Source organism: Bidens hawaiensis, unplaced genomic scaffold (genome assembly GCF_021521415.1).
Source record: "Bidens hawaiensis isolate Kalapana, Puna unplaced genomic scaffold, B.hawaiensis_p1.1 tig00005481_1, whole genome shotgun sequence".
NCBI lineage: Eukaryota > Viridiplantae > Streptophyta > Magnoliopsida > Asterales > Asteraceae > Bidens > Bidens hawaiensis.
This window is the reverse complement of record NW_027491350.1, coordinates 409122-432057: the sequence shown is the minus strand read 5'-3', so window position 1 is coordinate 432057 and position 22936 is coordinate 409122. Positions and strand designations below refer to the sequence as shown.

General features: G+C 34.4%; 3 protein-coding genes and 1 pseudogene across 4 annotated transcripts; 3 read left to right on the top strand and 1 right to left on the bottom strand.

The window, feature by feature from the left end:
• Positions 1–3780: 3780 nt before the first annotated feature.
• LOC143629862 (small ribosomal subunit protein uS14z/uS14y/uS14x pseudogene) lies at positions 3781–4671 on the top strand (annotated as a pseudogene). The gene is made up of 3 exons (XR_013153042.1): positions 3781–3855; positions 4407–4506; positions 4615–4671. The product of XR_013153042.1 is annotated as a small ribosomal subunit protein uS14z/uS14y/uS14x pseudogene (transcript).
• Positions 4672–6293: 1622 nt separating this feature from the next.
• Positions 6294–9934, top strand: LOC143629886 (sm-like protein LSM1B). Its single transcript, XM_077099035.1, has 5 exons — positions 6294–6354; positions 8288–8356; positions 8453–8568; positions 8657–8719; positions 9740–9934. Exons 1-5 carry the CDS (start codon positions 6294–6296, stop codon positions 9815–9817), a joined length of 387 nt encoding a protein of 128 aa, XP_076955150.1. The 3' UTR covers positions 9818–9934.
• A 3784-nt stretch (positions 9935–13718) lies between these two features.
• LOC143629861 (protein TIFY 10A-like) lies at positions 13719–14515 on the top strand. Its single transcript, XM_077099015.1, has 2 exons — positions 13719–13893; positions 14037–14515. The coding sequence occupies exons 1-2, from the start codon at positions 13719–13721 to the stop codon at positions 14513–14515; spliced, it is 654 nt and encodes a 217-aa protein (XP_076955130.1).
• A 6545-nt stretch (positions 14516–21060) lies between these two features.
• LOC143629860 (protein FLUORESCENT IN BLUE LIGHT, chloroplastic-like) lies at positions 21061–22704 on the bottom strand. The gene is made up of 5 exons (XM_077099014.1): positions 22650–22704; positions 22167–22297; positions 21892–22051; positions 21505–21825; positions 21061–21421 (listed from the first exon to the last, which is right to left on the bottom strand). Exons 1-5 carry the CDS (start codon positions 22702–22704, stop codon positions 21219–21221), a joined length of 870 nt encoding a protein of 289 aa, XP_076955129.1. The 3' UTR covers positions 21061–21218.
• Positions 22705–22936: the final 232 nt, after the last annotated feature.

The following is a 22936-nucleotide window of genomic DNA, read 5'->3' as shown; positions in this document are numbered from 1 at the left end:
CTTTTCCGGCGAGGTGGTGGCGGTGGGTGACGGTTGTGGTGGCGGTGGGCGGTGGAGTGGTGGTGGTTGTAAGAGATGAGTGAAGATGTAATTGGGTTTTATGTAAGTGGGTTTTTTAAATTAATTTAATTGGGTTTTGAGATTAAAGTAAGTGGATTTTGATATTAAAGTATTAGACTAAAATACCCTTCTTCCTAGCCTTCTTAGGAAAATCAAACTTCTTATTTGAACCTAACCCGTATATATATATATATATATATATATATATATATATATATATATATATATATATATATATTATTTAAGTGCGCTTTATTTTCCTTAGGCCCTCACTGCTTTTTGTGCGTCTTGCGCCTAGGCCTCAGGCGAGGCCTATGCGCCTTGCGTGCGCCTCGCGCATTTGATAACTATGATTAAATCTACTGAAATTGTTACTTTTACATTGAAATAAAAGTCAAACCAGCAACAAGCTTTGCCGCTAGCACTTTTTGAATAGAAAAACAAAGCCTGAAGAAAACTAGATCTTAGGATCATAACATTACTACGCACAACCACAACACAAGGAAACCAAGAGTACAGAAGCAGATGGTATAAACATAAACATAAACAAGTGTCGGTTGTTTCGCACACAAATTGGTAATCAGAATCGAAGATCATAATTATGGTATTTAGAGTTCTGAACACGATGGATAATCATTCCGCAGGATCACAAAAGAACATGAAAGAAAGACACAAGAATAAAGAAATCGAATGACATATAAAGATCCTGTCTTTTATCAATAACTCTAAGGCTCTTGATTTAATAGTAAATTCGTGAGGAACCCAATTGAACTAATGAAAACCTAATTAAACCCATCAAGGGATATAGCATTTAATCGAAAACCAAGAAGAAAGATTAGAGATATAGATAAAAGCTAAATCGATGAATGAATAATAATTACCTGGAAAGAAAGGGTATGAAAATCAGGAAGACCCTGAAATCATTAGCAGGAAAGGAAAGAAAAGAGAGAGATACGATTGTATGACAGTACGATTGTGTGTTTGTGTCTCTCTCTCCTCGTTTACTTCACCTGCTGCTGCGGTTGTTTCTGATGATTGTGGTTTCTTTGTTGTTTTCTGGACGAATGAATGACTTTTCACAATGTATGTGAAAGAAACTAGACCGGTTGGACCGGATCTCATCCTTAATTTTCTTTTCTTCAGTTTTACTTTTACACAAACCAACCCATAATATTAAACTTATTGGTCTGGATTTAATGATTCACTGGGGGCTACATAATCATACCTAATCAACCGTTGCACGTTGAGGCAGGGGTGTATCAACATCTTTGCTATGGATTATGTGTAATTATATTAGATTTTATCCTCTATATTACGGGGTTGTTTTTATTTCTTGTTTCTAATATTTATATATTTTTTTGAATTTTAATTTTATTAAAAGGAAGTTAATAATATATCGAGGGTTTGCTGATAAAAGAGTTTACAAATAAATTATATGTTATAACACGTCTAAAAGCTATCTGGGTGAGACACATGACCTGTTTACTTTTTTACTATAAGATAGTTTCTTAATTATAAATAATATTTAAAAAAAAATGGATATTAATTTTTATGGGGAGGGTTAACGTACAAATGAAATTAACGTTCTAAACGTGAGAATCAAGTAGAGTAATTATATAATTACATCATAGAGTAATACCTAATTACTCTATGATGTAATTACATAATTACTCTACTTGTATATATAATTACTCTACTTGATTCTCACGTTTAGCATGTTAATTTCATTTGTATTTGATCCAAACCCTAATTTTTATTATATCCTTGTTTTATAGGATTTTCATATCAAATATTTGCTGAAATTAATTTTTAATACAATGAGATGGTATAACCCTTTTAGGGGTTACCTGAGTTAGGAGAGATTCATACCCGTGAATTCGGGTCAAATGCATGAGAATCCTCCATTTACAAATAAAGCAATCTGATGGCATAAAAGAATGTAGGAAGCAACTAGAGAGCTTTTAAAGGTTTCGTTTATATATATTAATATTTTTTTTAATTTTAATTTTAATTTTATTTATTGTAAGGAAGTTAATAGTATACTTAGTATTTAATGATGAAGAAGTTTCACAAATAAATGAGACGTTATAACTCGGTTTAAAAGCTATCTGGGTTTGGTGAGACCCATGACCCGCTTATTTTTTTATTATAAAATTGTTTCTTAATCATAAATAATATCTTTTTTTAAATTAGATATTAGGTTTTAGTATATCCCTATTTTATAGGATTTGCATATCAAATATTTGGTGAGATTAATTTTTAATTTAATGAGATATTATAACCCGTTTAAGGGCTATCTGGGTTTGATGGACCCATACTCATGAATTCGGGTCAAATGCATGAGAAGTCTATATTTATAAATACAACAATCTGGTGGGTTAAGAAAACTTAGGGAGCAACCAGAGAGTTTTTAAAGGCTTCATTTATATATATTTAAGATTTTTTAATTTACGATTTGGTTTGTTTAGTAGTTGATCTTAATCTTTTTAATTCCAAATGAAAGTTAGAACGAAAAGAATAAATAAATAAAGAAAAAAGTATAATGAAGTTGATGCTTTCAAATCGGTCTTTAAGAAATTTCTTTCGGGTTGTTTAATAAAATTCAAAATGTATTGAACGGCTTGATTTATTATTTGTACTCATAACTAGTTGGGAAATCCGAATCACATTGTAGGTATTTTGGCTACAATGGTGGACCTAGCTTGAGGGGATGAGGTGCAACCGCACCCATATAATTTTCGTTTGTTTTAGTGTGTGTGTATATATATATATAAAATCTTGATTGGTCCAATTTTCAGCATCTACGAGATTTTGAAATTGACCTAAGAAAAATTATACAGTGACCCTTAAGAAATTTTCATTAAAGATTTTAATCTAATGCAAACATAATTACATAAACTTGCAATAAACTAATGGTTTGTTATATTTTAATAAACCCAATTACATGTTATTGACCGATAATAACTTCAACTGAGTTTATCATCACTAATGGCCTCAAATTTTTAAAAAATTAGCTTTCAACGATCCCCTATTAAAACCTTCAACATTAGAACATTTTGAGGTTGAGACCGTATGGGTTTATTGTTTTATTAGCCTCTAAACAAGACGAACACAAATGAAGAGGAACCACAAGCACACATCTATAAGTATACGAGACCATTTGACGTTGATATCGTTTGTTAGGCTTTTTAAATATTTTATATGTTGTATATCAAATTGATATGTCAACAATTTCATAATATAAAAAAAGAAATAAATGACTCGTTACATCTTGAGGTGTGCAAAACCAGTTTTAAACCCAAACCGAACCGGTTTTTCTTAAACCGCCTTGGTTTTAAAACCGGTTTGATAGATCTTAAGGGGAAGCAGTCTTGAAACTGGCGGTTTGGTCGGTTTAGGAACCGGTTTGAGTGAAACCGGTTTTAAACCGAATTTGGTTCGGTTCGGTTTGCCTAAAACCGATCCCAAACTGGTTTTCTTTTACACCTCCAGTTACATCACTTGAATAAAAAAAATATTGTGTATGAAGTGAATTGCCCAAAAAAGAAAAAGGAGCCTTGTGCTCGGGCCTAACATATGAACTTTTGTTTTGTTGGGATCTTATATGGGCCGGGCCTATGTAGCATTCGAATATCCTGCATTTAGTGGGCCTGAATATGAATAGAACATAAAAGGTCGTCTCACACTCACAGTGCAAAATCTAGGGTTTTGAATTCATCGCCTACATACACGAATGGGTCACTCGAACATCTGGAACTCGCATCCCAAAACTTACGGCCCTGGCTCCCGTACCTGGTTTGTTTATTTCCTCCTTAGCTGCTACTGTTAGGATACGATTTTATGTTTTTGTTTGTCTGAATTCACAGTGCTCTCTATATATTTTATGTTAAGCAATTGCTAGGGTTTATATTATATTATATCAAACTTTATTATAAGAAATGCACATTTATGGATTTGCTCTCATAGATTTAAGCACAGATGAAATATTTGCTTGATTTGCGTTAAAAGTAGGGAGCAAACAAGCCGAGCCGCTAGTGAGCTACTCGAGCTCGGTTCGATAAAAAGCACTTGTTTAAGGTTTTTATTAAAACGCATATATGAAAATATAATAAACGAGTCGAGCTTGAGCCTATCCCGAACCTGTAAAAACAACTCACAACCCGAGCTTCAGCTTAAAAGAGCTTGCAATGCTCGAGCGTTTACACCCCTAGTTAAAAGTATCTTGTTTGTTAAAATTAAATTGTTACTATGGTTGTTATGATTATTGTTCAATCTGTTGTGCTATTTGCTTTTTATTTATCTACAGTGGTAACGATTTGATGTTATATCTGATTTTGTTTTACCAGCCGAGTATGTGGTAACTCACATGGGTTAATCAGGAAGTATGGGCTTATGTGCTGCAGGCAATGCTTTCACAGCAATGCAAAGGAGATTGGCTTCATCAAGGTTTGTTTTGATGTTTTTTTAAATTGTGCATTGCTGATTATCGTTTGTTTGATTTTAAAACATTTCTTTCTTTTCTATTAACAGTATCGTTGATTTACACCAATGAAGGAGGATCAGATGGAGTTAGCAGTATTGGATCACAATATTGTTTCAAAGTTTTATTAACAGTCTGTTTTTAATTTTTGAATTTGAGATTTTGGTTATGATTTATGTATGTCTGATTGAAAGTGCTACTATTTGATTGCTTGTTTTTGCAATCTGCTGATTCCAACTTCAAATCTATGCATTTTTTTTTTGTGTGTCTTTATATACCTGGTGTTTTGCTTTCTTTTGATCAATTTAAACGTCCTCTTGTATGTTGCCAACTGCACTGAACTTAAAAGTATATTTTGGATGAGTAGTGACCAGTGAGTGATTATGGTCTAAAGATGGTGCAAAGAGATGAAGTTGAGGCATTGCAATAACTGTGCAGGTAAAATAAAACAGTTACCCTCCCTGGTAATAGGATGACACACAATCTTACAATAGTTGGTTCTGTTGGTTGAACCAAAAGAGTTATGAAGCTTTACTAAGGCTCTTCTAATTCAGACATTGAGTCCAACATGAGACTTGAAATCAGCTGGATAACTCAAAATTCTTGAAGGCTTTTTAAATACATTTCTGATAGCCAAAATTCTTAAAAACCTACTTAAATCTTACAATAAAACTTGACCCTAAGTCAAAACGGGTTTATAGAAAAGTTTTTAACACTGGTAATATCTAAAAGTAACATCATTTAGAATATTTTTTTATTTTACATATAAGTACGTATATCAACATATCATATAATTTATAAGACACTAAATCTTTGTATGAGTGACGAAGACCCTTGTAAGCTCTAGTTCGAACTATCATATATTTCAAGCTTGCTTTTTTCTTTTAAATTAAATCCGGTCTTGATAAAAAGTAAAAACGATACCGGGCTAGCCCAGTTGGCCAGGCAAAGGATGGGAAGACACGGGGAGACCCGGGTTCGATCCCTGATGCCGACCGGATTTTCCCTGATGCATAAAGCCTGTCGTGCCTTCGGGCGGGGTGAGCGGGGGTTTTACCGGGAATGACAAATGATCCTTAGGTTCCAGCGTGGGTCCCGATAATGTCAACATAGTCTGGACCGAGGGTGATGGGGCCGTGAATGCGGTCGCGTTATCACTTAACTGAGAAAGTCGCCGTTCAGAAAAAAAAAAAACAAAGTGTTTTACATTATTCTAATTTGAAGATTATGTAATTAAGTACCATTTTGTACCAGATACATATGTTGATTTTTACATTGACCAATTTTAGAAAACAAACATAAGATAACGTATGAATCATGTTTAGTAACATTAAACTGATAAAAATAAAAGAATTTAGCTAACTTTAATCTCTAAAAATACTGCTACAAATGATACTATTTTAATTTTAACAACACCCTCCTCCCATCGTGTCATATCATATCTTCCAAACACCCCCAATTTTTGGGGAAAGTTGACTTAATTTAGGGTTTATAGATAGTTAGGTTAGATCCGTAAGTACAATCACTCTTACGTCGGGTCCTACAACAATAATATTTTGATTTCAAGATTCGATGATATCTATAGCCGAAATCGATCTGGTAGTCCCGCTGATTTAGCTAGCTAGGGTTTTAATGTACCATTAGAAATAAGGGAATTGAGAGGCTGATGCCAAGGCAAATTAAGAGATAATTGATATTCTTCTTCGGTGATTTATTATTTTTTTGATTGATAAACCGAACCGAAAAGAAAATAATGTCGTGGGCAGGGCCGGAAGATATCTATCTGTCTACTTCTCTTGCAAGCTATCTTGACAGTGAGTTTCTCTTCTTCTTTCTTGAGTAGTTGAATTTGCAGATTTTATCTTCATTTGATTTAATTATACTATTTTATTATTTTGTTGCTTAATTGTATGCTCATACCTAATATCATCAATCATTAATGATTAGGTTACTAGAGTGATTCACTTGCTGTCATTAGGATTAACAATACTATATAGACTTTTTGTTGCTGCTTCATTTAATCTCATTTTCTGAATTCTTGTTATGACTAAAAACATACATAATAATAATAATAATAATAATAATAATAATAATAATAATAATAATAATAGTTTTGCTTTTAATTATCTCAACAACTAATTCAACTAAGACGTTTTTTTGAAAAGTTAACAAGTGAATTGCTTTACTGTTTATTGTGAAAACACAATTCCAAGTCAAATTTTTAAAAGATTGGGTTTTGCAATTCAAAAAGGGGCAGTGATTCAGCAGCTTGTTGCCTGCTTGTCTTCTGTTTCGATGTAATCACTACCTTGCTTATTATAATATTTAATTTTTTACTAAATTGAATCTCTTAATTATTGATTTTTTTTAGTTGTGCTTAACTGATCTAGTATTAGGTGTTCGTTCAATTGGCAAACTCCGCCAAGTGCTTTGTACAATACTGATAAGATGCTGAAAATAGGAATGATAGTCGGCGGTTCGAGAGGGACATCTCCTATTATAAAGGAAACACTAATAATCCAAAACATGAACAGCTCGAACCTTAAACATTTATGGTATAAATAATGAAAACAAAGACAAATTACTGCTCCACTAGTGTAGCTCTTCCACTAAACTCGTCATTGACTTTGACTAATTAAGAACTCAACTCTTGACTTTGACTTCCACGAATTTAGTCCTTGACTTTGATTCCATATGATTTAGCCCGAGTTGACCCACCCGCTGGATACTGAACAAATACTGTTTCAGATCAAATGACTAAGAACGAGCACAAATTGCTATGAAGGTGGAAGCATGTTTAAGTATTTAACTTATACCAACCCACTATGTTTAGATAAGGAGACACTAGCTCTGTACATAAAGTTATTAATCTAATCAGTTGTGCTGTTGTAAAAAATTTTTGTTGTTATTTTTAAACTTTTTTTTTTTAAAAACCATTTTTTATATAAAAAAAAAACAACCAGCCCACCTAGCAAGAAACTAGGAGGCCACAAACAAGCAATTAGTCCAAACATACAGAAAAATAAGAAACCAAACAAAATAAGAAGCAACCAAAAGGAAAACAAAAAAATGAATTACAACGGGAAATTTACGAAGTTCAAGTTGCACCAATCCAAACTTTATCTTTTGCTCCTATGCTTCTCCCAATGAAACAAAGTAGCTTTTATTTCACCAATCACTTTTGATAACCAGAAAGGCTTATTATTGAATACCACGTCGTTTCTCGTTTTCCAAATCATCCATAATGTTGTCACCAAGATTGCTTGTATCAAATCACCCTTCTCCTTATTTGTTTGTATCTTTGCTGGAATTTCGAGAATGTCTTGAACTGAAACGATATTTCCAAGCGTCGGGATCTTTAGCCATGAAAGTACAATCCACCACAGTATTCTTGCAGCATCACAGTGGACCGTCAGATGCAGCCCATCCTCCTGCCCCACAGCACAGATAACACACTTTTGAACTTTAAAATAGACACCTCTCACAACTAACGTGGTTTTCATCTATAATTCTATATCCTGTCCAAAAGAAGCCTCCAAATAAAGCAATTTATTTTTATCGGCACCCATTGTTAAATGCTTAAAGGAAAAGACTTTATGGAAAAGACCTGCTAGTTGTATCTCTAATGTTGTCATTAGATGTTTAGAAGTTATAAAATATCTCTATTATGCAAAAAAGACCCTGTAAACTTTTGAAGTAGAGATTCTCATTAAATTTGATGATAAAAATTATTATTATTTCGTGCAGAAAAGCTTCTTGTACTTCTAAGAGATGGAAGGAAGCTATTGGGGATACTTCGGTCTTTTGATCAGTTTGGTACTGGAGTTCTCATTAGTTACGAAACAATTATATCATAGTTTTGGCAGTAACAGACTAACAGTACTGAGAAATTGGTTTTGTGGTCACATACAGCCAATGCTGTCCTTGAAGGTGCATGTGAGCGAGTAATTGTTGGTGATCTTTATTGCGACATCCCATTAGGTTTATATGTGATTCGTGGCGAGAATGTTGTTCTAATTGGCGAGCTGGTAAGAATTTTTTGTATTTGACCTTTTATTTTAAAAGTATCACGTTGACAAAAATAACTTTTGTCTGATATGGTAACATAATTCTTAGGAACTGGAGAAAGAAGAACTTCCCCTTCATATGACCCGGGTTTCTGAAGCCGAGATAAAAAGGGTAACTTCTAAAACAATATCTTCTTATTTTTGTATAACTGTAGGCAATATGATAACTAAAAAGTAAAAACATATCTTCTCCATCTAATATTGCCGAAAATGAGTTGGATGATGAAAAATTAAAAGTGCCCTTAAAATGTTTGAAAAGACATAAGTATATGTTTGATGAGGTGTCAACTTGTTATTGGTCAAAGTTGTTGCCATTTCAATAATACGACTCCCATTTTCGCCATCTGACGTGTTATTGCTCCGAACCGGCTAGTTCAATTATATGGGCAGCGTTAATGATTTAAGGTGGCTCCACATGTTTTATCACTTTTTTCTTTTTGTGATATTTGTTTTATGATCTCCTTCTAGTAATATTTTTGACATACATGGGGATATAAGAGTAGTTGAGTGAAGTTTACTTTTAACAACCCCACTTATATAAAACACATGAAATTGTTAACATAAAAACATTTTTTTATGGATTAATACCCTACAATACAAAACAAGACATAAATTATTGCTCCTGTGACTCAAAGCAAGTATGTTTGTAGCATGTTCTACTAGCACGTGCATAATATGGGAAGTAAAAAAGAAAAAAAAGGATATTTTTTGTGGTGTGTAGTGTTAGGTGGGAAAGAAAGAGTTAGGTATTGGGTAGGGGTGTTGAGTTGTAATGCATACCACGATATAGCCCGTGTAATATACGGATGGTTAAAAAATATAACAAAAAAGTTAAATTTAATAATATACGTAATAACATACCTTATGGATTCATAAAATATAAATAATGATAAATAAAATTCTATAATTCATAAATATCTAAAACCTCATTTAACACAACATTTAAGGTTACATTTGTAATTTTGTTAGTAATTCTATAATTGGTAATAGTATTAGCTGGCTACTCTAATTGAATGACATGTGGAAGAATTGTTTTGGCTTAGTAATATAGGTAGAGATAGGTAGATTCTTTATTGTTGTGAACAATATGATAATATATTTCTTATACAATATGGGTAACATGTTGTGACAGGCTCAGAAGGTGGAGAGGGATGCTATGGATCTCAAGGGTACGATGAGAAAAAGGATGGAATTCCTAGATATGGATTAAATCTTGTTTTTTTGTGGCGCCCGCAAGTATTATAGCGGGTGCGGGTGGTGGTGTTTAAATTGGCAAGGTTGATGATGGATAGATCACATTCTAAGGATTTGTTTGTGTTATAATTGTTTAATAATAACTTTTGCAAGAATCCAGATGATCTTTTATTTTGAGTGCAGTTTCATTATTTGTATTTTTCTTTTAAGATAAATGTATAATGTTTCTCATTCAAACATGTGAAACACGATTCTTTAGTAAGATAAATTAAATAAAGATTGGTTGTAATCATCAATGGAATGGGCCAGCTTACCTGCTAACACCATAAACAATTAAACATCCACTCTTATCGAAGAAATGCTCTGAAAGGAGTTGTATAATTTGGGTGGCTACTAACAGTTTGCAGAATTTAGGGCACATGTTTAATCCCTTCAATTCCAAGGTTTGTCTTGTCATGCAAGTGGATGAGTGTTTTTGAGTTTTAACACTTGGTGATCATTGTCTCCAAATTTATTGCATTGCAGAAAATATTGATTGGTCTTCTTTGAATTTGGTACATATATTTCTCTAAAAAAACATTATGCATATTATTTACAAAGATGTAATCTGATTATGAATAAATAATTAACGAAATTGATAATGATTTTAAGAAGGGTGGTTTTTTGTTACGAGGGGAAAGAATGTCGTAACGATTCATGAATACAACGAAATACCACAAAAGACTGAAAAGTAAGGGTGCTTAATTGTTTATTCCATTTGCATTGGGCCCCAAACTATAAACAAACAAAAAGCCCCTAAAAGGGTGTTCTAAGGGTTGTAAAGTAGTAGTAGAGACCACCCCTCACCATTTTGGTGAGGGTTCCAAATTTGAGAGGCTGGTTAAAAGACAAACAAAAATGTACAAAAGATGACTGAAAACTAGCCGGTGGCCTGGGCCATCTCATTTGTCTTAGGAGCCATGAAATAAAACCATGTAACAAACTAATTAAATAGGAACACATATAAGATTATGAGAACAAATTTGGACTGTTTAGTTGTGTTAGCTTATACCAGTTACGAGATTAAATTTGACTAACTAGTCTAGCGCGTCAAGTTTTAAATGATCACATGTATAATATTTGTCATTCGATACGGTTATGCTAATGTGTATATAGAGTCGTGTCTACTAAAAAAATTAAAAAGCAAGTTATTAAGGGGATGCTTGGGTGAGATTCTAAAACTTGCTTATTTGCTTATTGGTTTGTTGAAAAACAAAAATTATTTGTCAAAGCTTCTTCAAAAGTTTAAAATTGAAGCTTTTCAGAAATGACGTTTGTATTTCGAAAAGTAAATAAGCAAATTTAAAAGTTCACCCAACCACCCGTAAGTTTCAAATACACAACTATGTGATGGGCCTGTTTTACAAAACTAGGGCGGTTTTAGTAAAAGTACACCGCTATTATCGTCACATATTTTATATTTACAAGGTGCAATTTGGGTTTTATATATAAAGTGGAACACAACTAGATACTTCCATCCACGTAGCCATGTGTTCGATTAAATTACATAAATATTTCTACTTGTTTAATTTAAAATAATAATTTGCCAAAATAAACTTACATGTGTCATTTTGTTGTTTTGAGACATATAACCCATCATGTGACCACTTGGCAATTTGGGTAAGTGTAACGTGTGGCTGCAAGTTGCCAACCCAGTGAAGTCTGAACCCACCTTGGATACTAGTATGATGTTCATAGACGATTAGAACGCGAATAATGGTTTTTACGAAATAGTTGTCAAATAAACTTGTAGGTTGAATATATTATAATAATGTTACACTTGAATATCAAAATGATTATTGGAAAACCTAGGAGGTAATTTACTTAATTGAAACTTTCATTTGTAAACATTCATATAATCATATAGGCGTGGTTTATATTTTATTTTTATACATTATCATATATGTAAGTGTCACGTCACTTTATATTTCACATGTATGAAAACGATTGCTTGTCGCTTTTATTTTTTAAATAAAGTTAATACTAAGTTTTTATAATTACCTATTTAAAAAACATTATATAATCTTAGTTTAAAGACATTACAAACTATTGATTCAAAAACATTACATAATCTTAATTAAAAACATACTTCAATGTTTAAAAAGTTACTAAAAATAAGATAAACAAACAATAAACCATCTGCCTAAGAATCTTTGCATTTGACCTTTTGACCCCTTTAAGTTCCTACCAATCTACCATCGAAGATGCCCGCTCGGTGTTCAACACTAATACTTTTAAATCCTCTAGGTCATTCGCACTTTTTTAAATTGGAGTTCTTTTTTTTTCAACAATCTCGCACGCTTTGCTAAACCTCTTAAACTTTTTCAACACTTTATGATGGGTATCGTTCTCTATCATTTAATACTATGCACGTCTAAAATCATTGATACTTTTTATAATTAATCACACGCCTAGTCTGGTGCTCAAATATCCATCCTGAATGTTTCTTTTATCCCGTAAGTTTTTCTGCAAATCGCTAATGAAATGTGCCAAATTGAACCCCAAAGCTAGTGTTCAACATTGCTAGTCAACTTATCCGAGGGCGATCCAAGGCTATTTTAAAGGGGAAATGACATTCTAGTCAAATTAGACCCACTAATATAACTTTGTTAGATAACAATATATTAATATACTATATAAAAAATTATAATATTTGTGAGTCAGCTCAGACTAGATAAGTGAAGCTCGGACTTGAGATTGTTTATTAAACACGTGCAATTATTATTAGACTTAGAGCTAGGGCTTGTTTAAGCTTGATTTGATTCGAGTTTTAACAAGCCAATTTGCATTCATCATATGTCTTCAAACCAAAATTCTCTTAATTTCTATTTAAAACTGTAATTGTTGGTTCTAACTTAGAAGTGTCTAGTGATCAATCTTGGATGAATCATTGAAGCATTATACAAATATATATGGTAAGGCTATCCACTACAATTAGTTAAGTATAACTTAATGTCAAGTCATTTTGATGAGAGGAACGTAATAAAATCTACCCACTTTTAACTTACGACTTCATATTATAGCTTATTTGATTGACCTGATCGACTTTCAACCTCACTAACGAAAAATCCCGGATTTTTCATTGACTATATCACATAAGTTTATTACAAATCATATTCCCCACTCAATCTTAGTTGTTGAAAATTCCATCCAAACACGAAAACATATCAAGTTGTACTTTTACATTTTAGAAGGGTGAGAAATGAGACCAGATCAAAGTGCCCAAGCAATGGTGCCAACAACCACAGAACTTCAAATGATACATATCAACGGCATATGTATTATAATTAAACAAACCAAACATGCCCGACCCAATAATTGGAGCCAAATAAGTGTGACAGCCTCAACAACTTACAACAAAAGTTACCACTGAGCAGACATTTATAAAATAGAGAGAAATTAGAGCGTAATTTTAGCCACAAACTTGCATCCTTTTCTATATCTTCACCATTTTTGTATCTCGTGTCTTCTATTATTAAAAATACCCTCATTTCTATACTTGTAAAGAACCTAAAAGATAGCCAAATTCCAACACTCTTGTCTAGTCGTTTTACACGCCCCGACATTAGCTACAAGTGTGACGCATTTAATATTTAACTTTAAACCTTTTTAACTTGGTGCTGAATATAAAATATGACAAGTGTGACGTATTTATGATTTTAAAAATTAAACAGTCTGTATGCCCAACCTGACTATGAGTGGGAGTCAACTTGCACACTTTCCCTTGAAAACAATAAACACGTGCTTAATAAATGGTCCTCTAATTTAATGGAAGGGTGACCCTACCATCATCATGTTAGTCCTTTAAAATGCCATGCCCACCCTCCGTTCATACTATCCCTTATCCATCACTATTACACCATTTCAATTAGCCAACCATGTCGGCGCCTAGGCGTTTCCCCTCGGGCACGGGCACGGGCACGGGCACAGACAACACTCCCATAGAGAAGTCTAAGTTTGTGCAGACTTGCAACCGGTTGAGCCTATTTCTCAAAGGAAATGGCAATATTGGAGATCTTAATTTTGGAGTCAATACGAAATTTAACGCTACAGGTATTTTTCGTATTAGATCAACTATATACAAAACTACAATAGAGATAAATATAAGGAGACATAATCTAATACTGTCTTTTATTTATGGTAACAATATAATAATAATAATAATAATCAAACCCTAATAATATATTCTCTAGCAGAGACTTCTGCGGCAGAAGTTGCCACAGTCGACCTGTTAAGCAGCATAGATCATGATACTCGGGAAAAGGCCTTGGAGAAATTAAAATTAAAAAATTCTCCTCCTCCGGAATATGTTATCTTAGATTCATCACGTGAACTCACGAACAAAGCAAGTAGTAGTTCTACCAAACCGAAAACCGCACCCATGACTATCTTTTACGGAGGAAAAGTAATAGTGGTAGATGATGTTCCGGCTGATAGAGTGAGAGATCTTATGTTAATGGCAAAACCTGATGAAAAAATAGAGAAGCATGTTGAATTGGCCTCTACATCCAAAGCTGTTTCTGGTGAATCGAAGGATTCGGATTTGCCAATTGCGAGAAGAGCGTCTTTGCACAAGTTCTTGGCCAAGAGGAAAGACAGGCGGGCATGGCCTTATGCCCAGTCTCCGGGTGGTTCGGCATCCGGAAACGAGCATAGTTTTGACCTGAATAAGTAAGCCATAAGGCCGATAACTAGCACTCACTAAACAGAATTTGACAATGTAACATATTCATTTATTGAAGGACTTTGATGTAAATTAAGATATTTGTTTGTAAGATGTCCGGATGCATTATTTAAGAATTTTGTTAAACAAATATCTTTGTTTTGTATGATATTAACGATTGATATGCATTTGTAGCTTTGTACTTAAATTTGTATGGTTTGAATAGAGAAGTGATAATTCGTAGCAACTTTAGTTATTAATTATTTGTTATACCGGATAATATGGTTTACGTGTCTCAAAATTAAGAACACCCGATTTAAACTAATTAAATAATTGAATTACGAATTGGATTCATATACGCTAGCTTCTAGATTCTAGTTATTAATTTTAATTTAGTTACAGAGGGCGGCGAAATTAATTGAAATATTTAAGGTAAGGTGAAGCAAGAAAACATATTTTCAATCCACCACCATGATTATTTGATAAAACAATGACTGCAAATTTATTCATTTTAAGTTTAATGAAAATAAAAGACTTGCATTATTGAGAGGAATTTTTTTTATTTATAGGTGATTTAGAGAAACCTTTTGTATTTCTAGGTGGTTTGCTAAATTTTTTATAAAAGTGGATAACTCGCAAGGGAGGCTTGTGAGTTTTAACAACTATAAACTCACAAGGGGGGTAGCGACTTTAAGAAAATCTGACACATGCTTTAATCTTGCAAGGGTGGGTAGCAATGTTTGGATACATCAAATCTCACTTAATTTTTAGGGTCCTGCTGGGGACACCCAGACACCCCATAATACGTCGGGTATAGTGCTATACGCGGCGTATAGGGTACAATCAATCTAGGACCGATTATGACAGTCCTAGGTTGTCAAGTCGTACCTTATACGCCGCATATAGCACTATGCACGACGTAATATACCTATTTGAATTATTGTTGTACTGGCTAGGGATGAGCTCGGTACGGTACTGGTACTGAAAATCCTGATCCCGAAAATCGCAAATTTTTGGTACCGGTACCGAAATGTTATGTTCGGTTCGGTACCGGTATCTAAGATAAAATTCGGGAAATGCTGGTCTCATACCGTACCGGTCCCGAAAACTCAAAACCTTGGTACCGATTCGGTACTGACGGTACCAAATACCGATTTTTGCTCATCCCTAGTACCGGCTCTCCTTCCCTCTCTTTATCTTTATATATTACAACATACACACATAATATCACACACAACCGAGAATTACATACACCCAAGAAGCGAGAAACAAACAAAATGTCGTGGTTCAACCATTTATTTCCAGACTCGAAGAGGAGGAGCCGGGTTACGCGCTTAACGATCACTCAATCAGCCTAGCACGTCATGGTTAACAATCTCTCGTTTCTCAGGTGTATGTAATTCTCGGTTGTGTGTGATATCATGTGTGTATGTTGTAATATATAAAGATAAAGACATGGAGGGAGAACCGGTACAACAATAATTCAAATGGGCACAATACACCGCGTATAGTATTATATGCGGCGTATAAGGTACGACTTGACAACCTAGGACTGTCATAATCAGTCATAATCAGTCCTAGGTTGATTGTATCATATACGCCGCGTATAGCACTATACGCGGCGTATTATTGTGTCCCCAGCAGGACCCTAAAAATTAAGTGAGATTTGATGTATCCAAACATCACTACCCACCCTTACAAGATTAAAGAATGTGTTAGATTTTATTTAAAGTTGCTACCCCCACCCCCCCCCCCCCCCCCCGCGAGTTTATAGTTGTTAAAACTCGCATGCCCCCATTGCCAGTTATCCACTTCTACAAAAAATTTAGCAAACTGCCTAAAAATACAAATAATTTCTCTAAACCAACTATAAATTACAAAAAAATCTTATCGAGAGGTGGAGGGAAAAAGTAGGTACATCCCCCCTTATGTTTGACTCTGACCTTGTTTGATGCTAATAATTAGTAGTGTGTGACACCAACATTATATGTAGTAGTTGATGTTAAAAAGACACGATGATTTATTCAATCAATTCTTTAACGAATCGAATGTAGTGGTTTTAACTAAATAATAAATAAAAATAAGAGAAAGTATATGATTGGTTGATTTGCAAGTGACTCCACCTCCTTTGACTCTTCATGTCCACCATCAAAGTGACACCGGTGTCCTTGGCGCCTCCTCATCTCTACGAAATGGTATTTAACGCCCTATGTGGTTAAGTTGGAGTAAGACTAAGGTGTTGTTTGTTTTTTAAGACAAAAACTGTCTGCAATCTGAAAATATAATACTGTTATGTTTTATAAACTGGGTATCGTCTGCATAAGCTGAAAATTAGTTACCTATCATACATATCACAGTAGATATAAGTCATTTAACGTCTGTAGACTAGTAAAATAGTTGGTGGCGGGCGGTGGACGGTGGTGGTGGCGGACGGTGGGTGGTGGTGGTGATGGACGGTGATGGTGGTGGGTGGTGGACGGTGTTGGTGGCGGATGGTAGGTGGTAGTGGGTGGTGGTGGCGGACGGCGGGTGGTGGTAGTGGACGATGGTTGTGGCCGACGGGTGGGTGGTGGTGGTGATGGATGGTGGTGGTGGGTGGTAGTGATGGACGGTGGTGGTGGGTGGTGGTGATGGACGGTGGTGGTGGGTAGTGGTGGTGGGTGGTGGTAGTAGACGGTGGGTGGTGGCGGTGATGGACGGTGGTGGTGGCGGATGGTGGGTGGTGGCGGTGATGGACGGTGGTGGTGGCGAACGGTGGCGGATGGTGGTGGTGACGGACGGTGGTGGTGGGTGGTGGTGGTGGTGGCGGCTCACGATGGGTGGTGGTGATGTTGGACATTGGGTGTTGGTAGGATGTTAAGAAGTGTGAAGATGTGTGAAGAAGTTAAACAATAGCTTCTTTTTTAAGACCATAAAAGCAGTTTGCAGATCTTATTTAAAAAAAACAAACAGTCTTCAGAAACTTATGTCTGCACGCCTGCAGACATAAACCTCCTGCAGATGTTTTAAGCAAAAACAAACACCACCTAACACCCACTACAACCGGTCTAAATGCAAACATATGCCAACAAATAATGTACGGATGCTATAATATTTAATTGTAAGTGCCTGATACTATCATGTATATCGATCTAAATATTGAGATAAAAGTTTTATGGAAAAACAAACACTCAAGGATCAGTCTCGCAGACAAAACAATTCTAACAATCTAAAATGTCCAAACACTGGACCATCCTTGGTTGATAGTTTGAATCCACATGAGTGGATAAACTATGACATAACAAACAAGAGATCATTTATTACTACCAGACACGTATCGTTCGTACATGAAAGAATCACCAACACAAATGACATCAGACAAAATAGAAGACTACATGAAAGAATCATCAACACAAATGACATCGGACAAAGTGGAAGACACCACCAATCAAAAGCATAAAATGTCACACGAAAAGATAAGTGAAAGACTTGTAACATCTTAAATCTTATACCTTATTGAATATATTCATGTGGAATTAGGTTCCAAGCATAAGATTAACTTTATTTTAGTAGAACACACATGAAGTCTATTACCATTTTAAAAACTACACATTGCAAATTTGTATATTAGTATCCATATAAAAGATTAATTCAACACAGAGTAACAAAAGACTTCGTAGATTTATAAACTTCGTGTTAACTTGGAGAATTTTAACGTTTCAATCCAAAATTTCGACTGATCAGGCGATCATCGCTATCCTTGAGCTTTGCCTACACATAGATGCATATAAATAGATCAGCATGGGCTAAGTAAGCATCTTGGGTGAAATGAAGAATCAAAACATGTATCCCTAGTTTGACTGAAGTGTCAACAATAAACACTATTGATGTCAAGTTGTCAATTCTTACCAATAAACACTATTTAGGTGTGTAAATGAGACTAGTCGAGCTCGTTTAACTTACGGGGACTCGAGTTCGGTTTGTGAGTAATTTTTCATGTTCGAGCTCGGCTCAAGCTAGACTCGCTTATTAATATTTACTTTTTATAATGCATTTATAGTTATATTAGTTAAATTTAGGAAAATTGGTTTTAAATAATCCCAACTATCACCTATTGGCAAATAACAGTCCCAACTTTACACTTAGCTGGTGGCGGTCCTAACTAAAGGGGTATTTGTTTTTAACGGGCCGCGAGTAACGGATGTTAACCCCGTTAGTGATTAGCTGATGTGGACCTTCTTCTCTGGCCGGAAACCTGCCAGAAACCTGCCGGAAACCTGCAACTCGCCTCCATTCTCCCTAATATCGTTACACCGTCTTTCTCTCTATCTTTCCCCTCATACGAAACCTAACCGACGTGTCTCCGGCGAAGTCCACCCTCGTCAATCGTGCATCATTTGAGGTAATTGACGCTTCATTCGACTCGTTTTGACCCCCTTAACAAAAGCCCTATGCTTATTTTGTAGATCATGTAACACTGATTTCGAATTTTTGAAAATAAGATCGGGTTTGGTATCTAGGGATTGGCCATAGAAGAAGATGTAATATACTTCATTTTCAAATTTCCAATGTATTTTGAAGGAGAGAGACGGTGTGATGATATTAGGGAGAATGAATGCGAGTTGCAGGTTTCCGGCCGGAGAAGAAAGTTCACGTCAGCAAATCACTAACGGGGTTAACATCCGTTAGTCGCGGCCCGTTAAAAACAAATACCCTTTTAGTTAGGACCGCCACCAGCCAAGTGCAAAGTTTGGCCTGTTATTTTGCCAATTGGTGATAGTTGAGATTATTTAAAACCAATTTTCCTTAAATTTATATATACCTAGTATATATATATATATATATATATATATATATATTTAGGGTTTGGATCAAATACAAATGAAAATAACGTGATAATTGTGAGAATTAAGTAAAGTAATTATATATACAAGTAGAATAATTATGTAATTACTATGATGTAATTACATAATTATTCTACTTGTATATATAATTACTCTATTTGATTCCCACAATTAGCACTTTAATTTCATTTGTATGTTAACTTTCCTATATATATATATATATATATATATATATATCATAACTTAGTTATTTTTATTATAATTATAATTATATATATACACACACACTGACGGACCCAGGTTTTTTTCTTACAGGGGTCGAAAAATTTTCGGACAGTAGTCTATCGCTAACTATTAAAAAAATTTCGGTTTAATTCGGGTCGGGTCGCACAATAAATAATATAATATTAAACTAACTTTTAAGTACACAACAAAATAACAATTAATATTGAAAATGAAGAATAATGCAGCATCCATACACTTAATGAGCCTAAATATCGGTTTAAGTGTTTTTCTTATTAAACAACCTCTTAAAAAGATATTACTACGTCATAAAATTGTTTATAATTATTTTTGTTTAAAATATAGAAGAGTATATTAAATTATAAACCTTAAACTAAATTGAACAGCAAATAAGCAACAAAAATAAAGAATCCTATCAAAAGATGGTTAATTTCTTATAAATTAAATAAACTGATTGAAGCTTAAAATTCAATATAAAGTGAAAAAGAAAAGCTAATAAACTATAGGAATATAAAAAAATGAATAGGTTGATAACAAGTCACTTATTTCTCAATAACAAAACCAATACTAACTCATCTTCTTCATGAATGAGTTATCTCCATCTTTTTCAAACAAGAGAGTTACAGACACGACTGAAATTTTTTTATAATCTCTTTTCATTTCATTTTGCTATTCTTCTCATTATCACAGGGGTCGATTTCAAAATTTTATAGTGGTCGCTCGCGATTAAATTAAATGTATAACACTAAATTTGATTTTTTCGCAGGGATCGGCCGACCCCCGTCGGCTGGGCATAGGTCCGCCCCTGATTTATATATATATATATATATATATATATATATATATATATATATATATAACATACTTATTTAGGCTCGCAAGCTCGATAAGTAAAGCTATGCTTGGACTTGTTTATTATGCAAACTTATTTTATACTGGATTCATACTTTAACCGAGTTGACGAGTAGCTCAAGAGCAACTTTAATCACGTACACCTCTGCTTACATTGCAAATATTTTCTTTACACTCCTAACTCACGCTACATATATTTTACTTTATCACCAAACTAGTATCACTATCAACGAGTAAAAACCTCTCTCACGCGCGTGTATGCATGCACAACATCCCTCATTTTTAAAACTACCCATTAGCATTTTTATTTTGACTTCAATTTTACTAAATGACAGACTTTAAAATGACAAAATTTAAATTAGTAAATATAAACTTTATAAAATTATATGAGCATTTTAGTTGTTGATGCTAAAATTTAAAAAGAGCAAAAACGTTTACGAGAGGAAGCATTTAAGTCATGTGCGCCAAATCACTACACATGGTCTAAGACTCTTACCTATAAGACTCTTAGGTAAGGCTTCATATTTTGGTATTCTATTTTCGCTATGAATAAGAAGTAAAAATACCTATATACTATAGTTTTCTATTTCCGCTAAGAATAAACAAAGCATGACCATATTGGCAGTTTTTATCAGTCTACTAAAAAAGAAGGCTTTTTATTAATCCATTTTCTTTGTTCAAATCGACACAGTCTTAGTCTAGAATGACTAAATGACACCATTACAAGCTGCCAGTCTCAAACCATTACATGTCTCGGCTACAAAAAAACTCGGTTTTTGATGTGGTAAAGAAAGCAATCAATCTGCTTGTAATCTAGCAATGTACTGATCATAGAAACTGGCTGCTTTCTCAAGATCACCAAGCTCCGTATAGCAATCAGCTATTGCACCAAATGCTTCTGTGTTTCCGGAGTCTTCTCCTTCTCTTTCTGAGATTTGTAGCACCAGCGAATGGTATTTAATGGCTTCTTTATATCTGCCCTGCCTCTGCAACGATGCTCCTGTATGGCGTTACAATATGATAGATGATTCATCCAACTGATGAACATTAAAAATAAAAAGGAGTAATGAGATAGAAACAAACCTAATCCTCTTGCAGCCTTTTTTTCCTCGATGGGATCTTTCATGCTCTGGGCAAGCTCAAGTGCGGCTTTGAACTCGAAATATGCATTTTCTGGATTCTGATTTCTAAGAAAGTTTTTCCCATTTTTGAGACGAGATATTAACTCTTGTTTCTTTGGATCAACAATGACTTCACTGTCTGGTACTCTAGCAGCAGTAGGAGCATAACTTAAAGCGGGTGCGTATGATTCTATCTTTGCTTGCCTCTTCAAAGCGGCATTGATTTGTCTCAGTTGCTCATTCAGGCGCTGCAGTTCTCCTTTCCTTTGACGAGCAACTAGTCCTGCAATTTAAGGAATCTACTAGTTATTTGTGTGTGAGATGGATGATTTTGCAAAGTAAATCTGACCTCCAACTGCGGCCCCGATGAGGGCAACAAGTAGCAAGAGAGGCATGTTCATATTAAGGATAGATTGATCGGCCTCACAGGTTTCTGCTAGGGCTTGTAAAGGTGTAGCTAATAACAAAGCATTAGCAATAATGGGTCCCACTGCTAATGTTCTTACAGTCTGCAAGATGATAATCATAAAAAATTGGGTGACCACAATAATCAGGAGTGCAGTTAAGATTAAGAGAGTTTGGAAAGTCAGCATAACACATGTGACGGCTCACTCACCGTCATACCTGAGTTGTTGATGCTTGGCAATTAGCTAGCTTAGAATTGATGCTAAGAAAAGCAGCAGCAGCAGCAGCAGCAGCAGGTTTATGGGTTTTGGAAGAAGTTGTAGTAGTCATTACAAGAGAAACTAGCTTTCCTACAAAATAAAGCAATCAATAAAAAACCAAGTTTAGCTTCAACATCATGCTGGAATCCCACCCTTAACTAGGGGTATTAATTAATATTATCAAACAAATTTTATTTAAAACTAGCAATTTGAAGTTGCTTGTTTTAATAATCAAACAAACAAACAAAAATATTCATATTATTTGAACCCTAATTTCTCCCCATTCCCATAAGTCATAATGAATTCGTAGACTCTAATGCAAAATTGATTGGTACAAATTAAGGCCAGCATACAAAACATAGTTCCAGAGTATAGTAAATTTAAGGAAATATATTATAATTAGTGTAAGCAAGCAGATAGATAAGATAAGAAGATTACTGACGGGGTGTGGGAAGAACACAGGTGGAGCAACCAGCCAATGCCATTGCCATTGCCATTGCCATTAATTAATTAATAAAACACCAATAACAACACTTTCTCTTTGGTTTGGTTTGGTTGTGCTATGCCTATGAATGATGCTATCCGCCCACTATGTTCTTCGGCCTTATTTTCCTCTCGCTACTTCATTTTACATATCCAAATCTTTTATTAAATTCATCTGCATTTATTTAAAAATACATTTGACTTTCTTAATAATGCAAGGTGAATAAAATTTTAGTTTTCTGACGA

What these genes read in the sequence shown, in the direction of transcription:
- LOC143629886 (XM_077099035.1), top strand. Translation starts at nt 6,294, where the DNA reads ATGTCGTGGGCAGGGCCGGAAGATATCTATCTGTCTACTTCTCTTGCA. An exon ending in TCGGTCTTTTGATCAGTTTG is followed by an intron (nt 8,357 to 8,452) that starts GTACTGGAGTTC and finishes GGTCACATACAG; the next exon opens with CCAATGCTGTCCTTGAAGGT. An exon ending in TTGTTCTAATTGGCGAGCTG is followed by an intron (nt 8,569 to 8,656) that starts GTAAGAATTTTT and finishes CATAATTCTTAG; the next exon opens with GAACTGGAGAAAGAAGAACT.
- LOC143629861 (XM_077099015.1), top strand. Translation starts at nt 13,719, where the DNA reads ATGTCGGCGCCTAGGCGTTTCCCCTCGGGCACGGGCACGGGCACGGGC. An exon ending in TACGAAATTTAACGCTACAG is followed by an intron (nt 13,894 to 14,036) that starts GTATTTTTCGTA and finishes ATTCTCTAGCAG; the next exon opens with AGACTTCTGCGGCAGAAGTT.
- LOC143629860 (XM_077099014.1), bottom strand. Translation starts at nt 22,704, where the DNA reads ATGGCAATGGCAATGGCATTGGCTGGTTGCTCCACCTGTGTTCTTCCC. An exon ending in CTGTGTTCTTCCCACACCCC is followed by an intron (nt 22,298 to 22,649) that starts GTCAGTAATCTT and finishes TTTATTTTGTAG; the next exon opens with GAAAGCTAGTTTCTCTTGTA. An exon ending in AAAGGCTGCAAGAGGATTAG is followed by an intron (nt 21,422 to 21,504) that starts GTTTGTTTCTAT and finishes AACGCCATACAG; the next exon opens with GAGCATCGTTGCAGAGGCAG.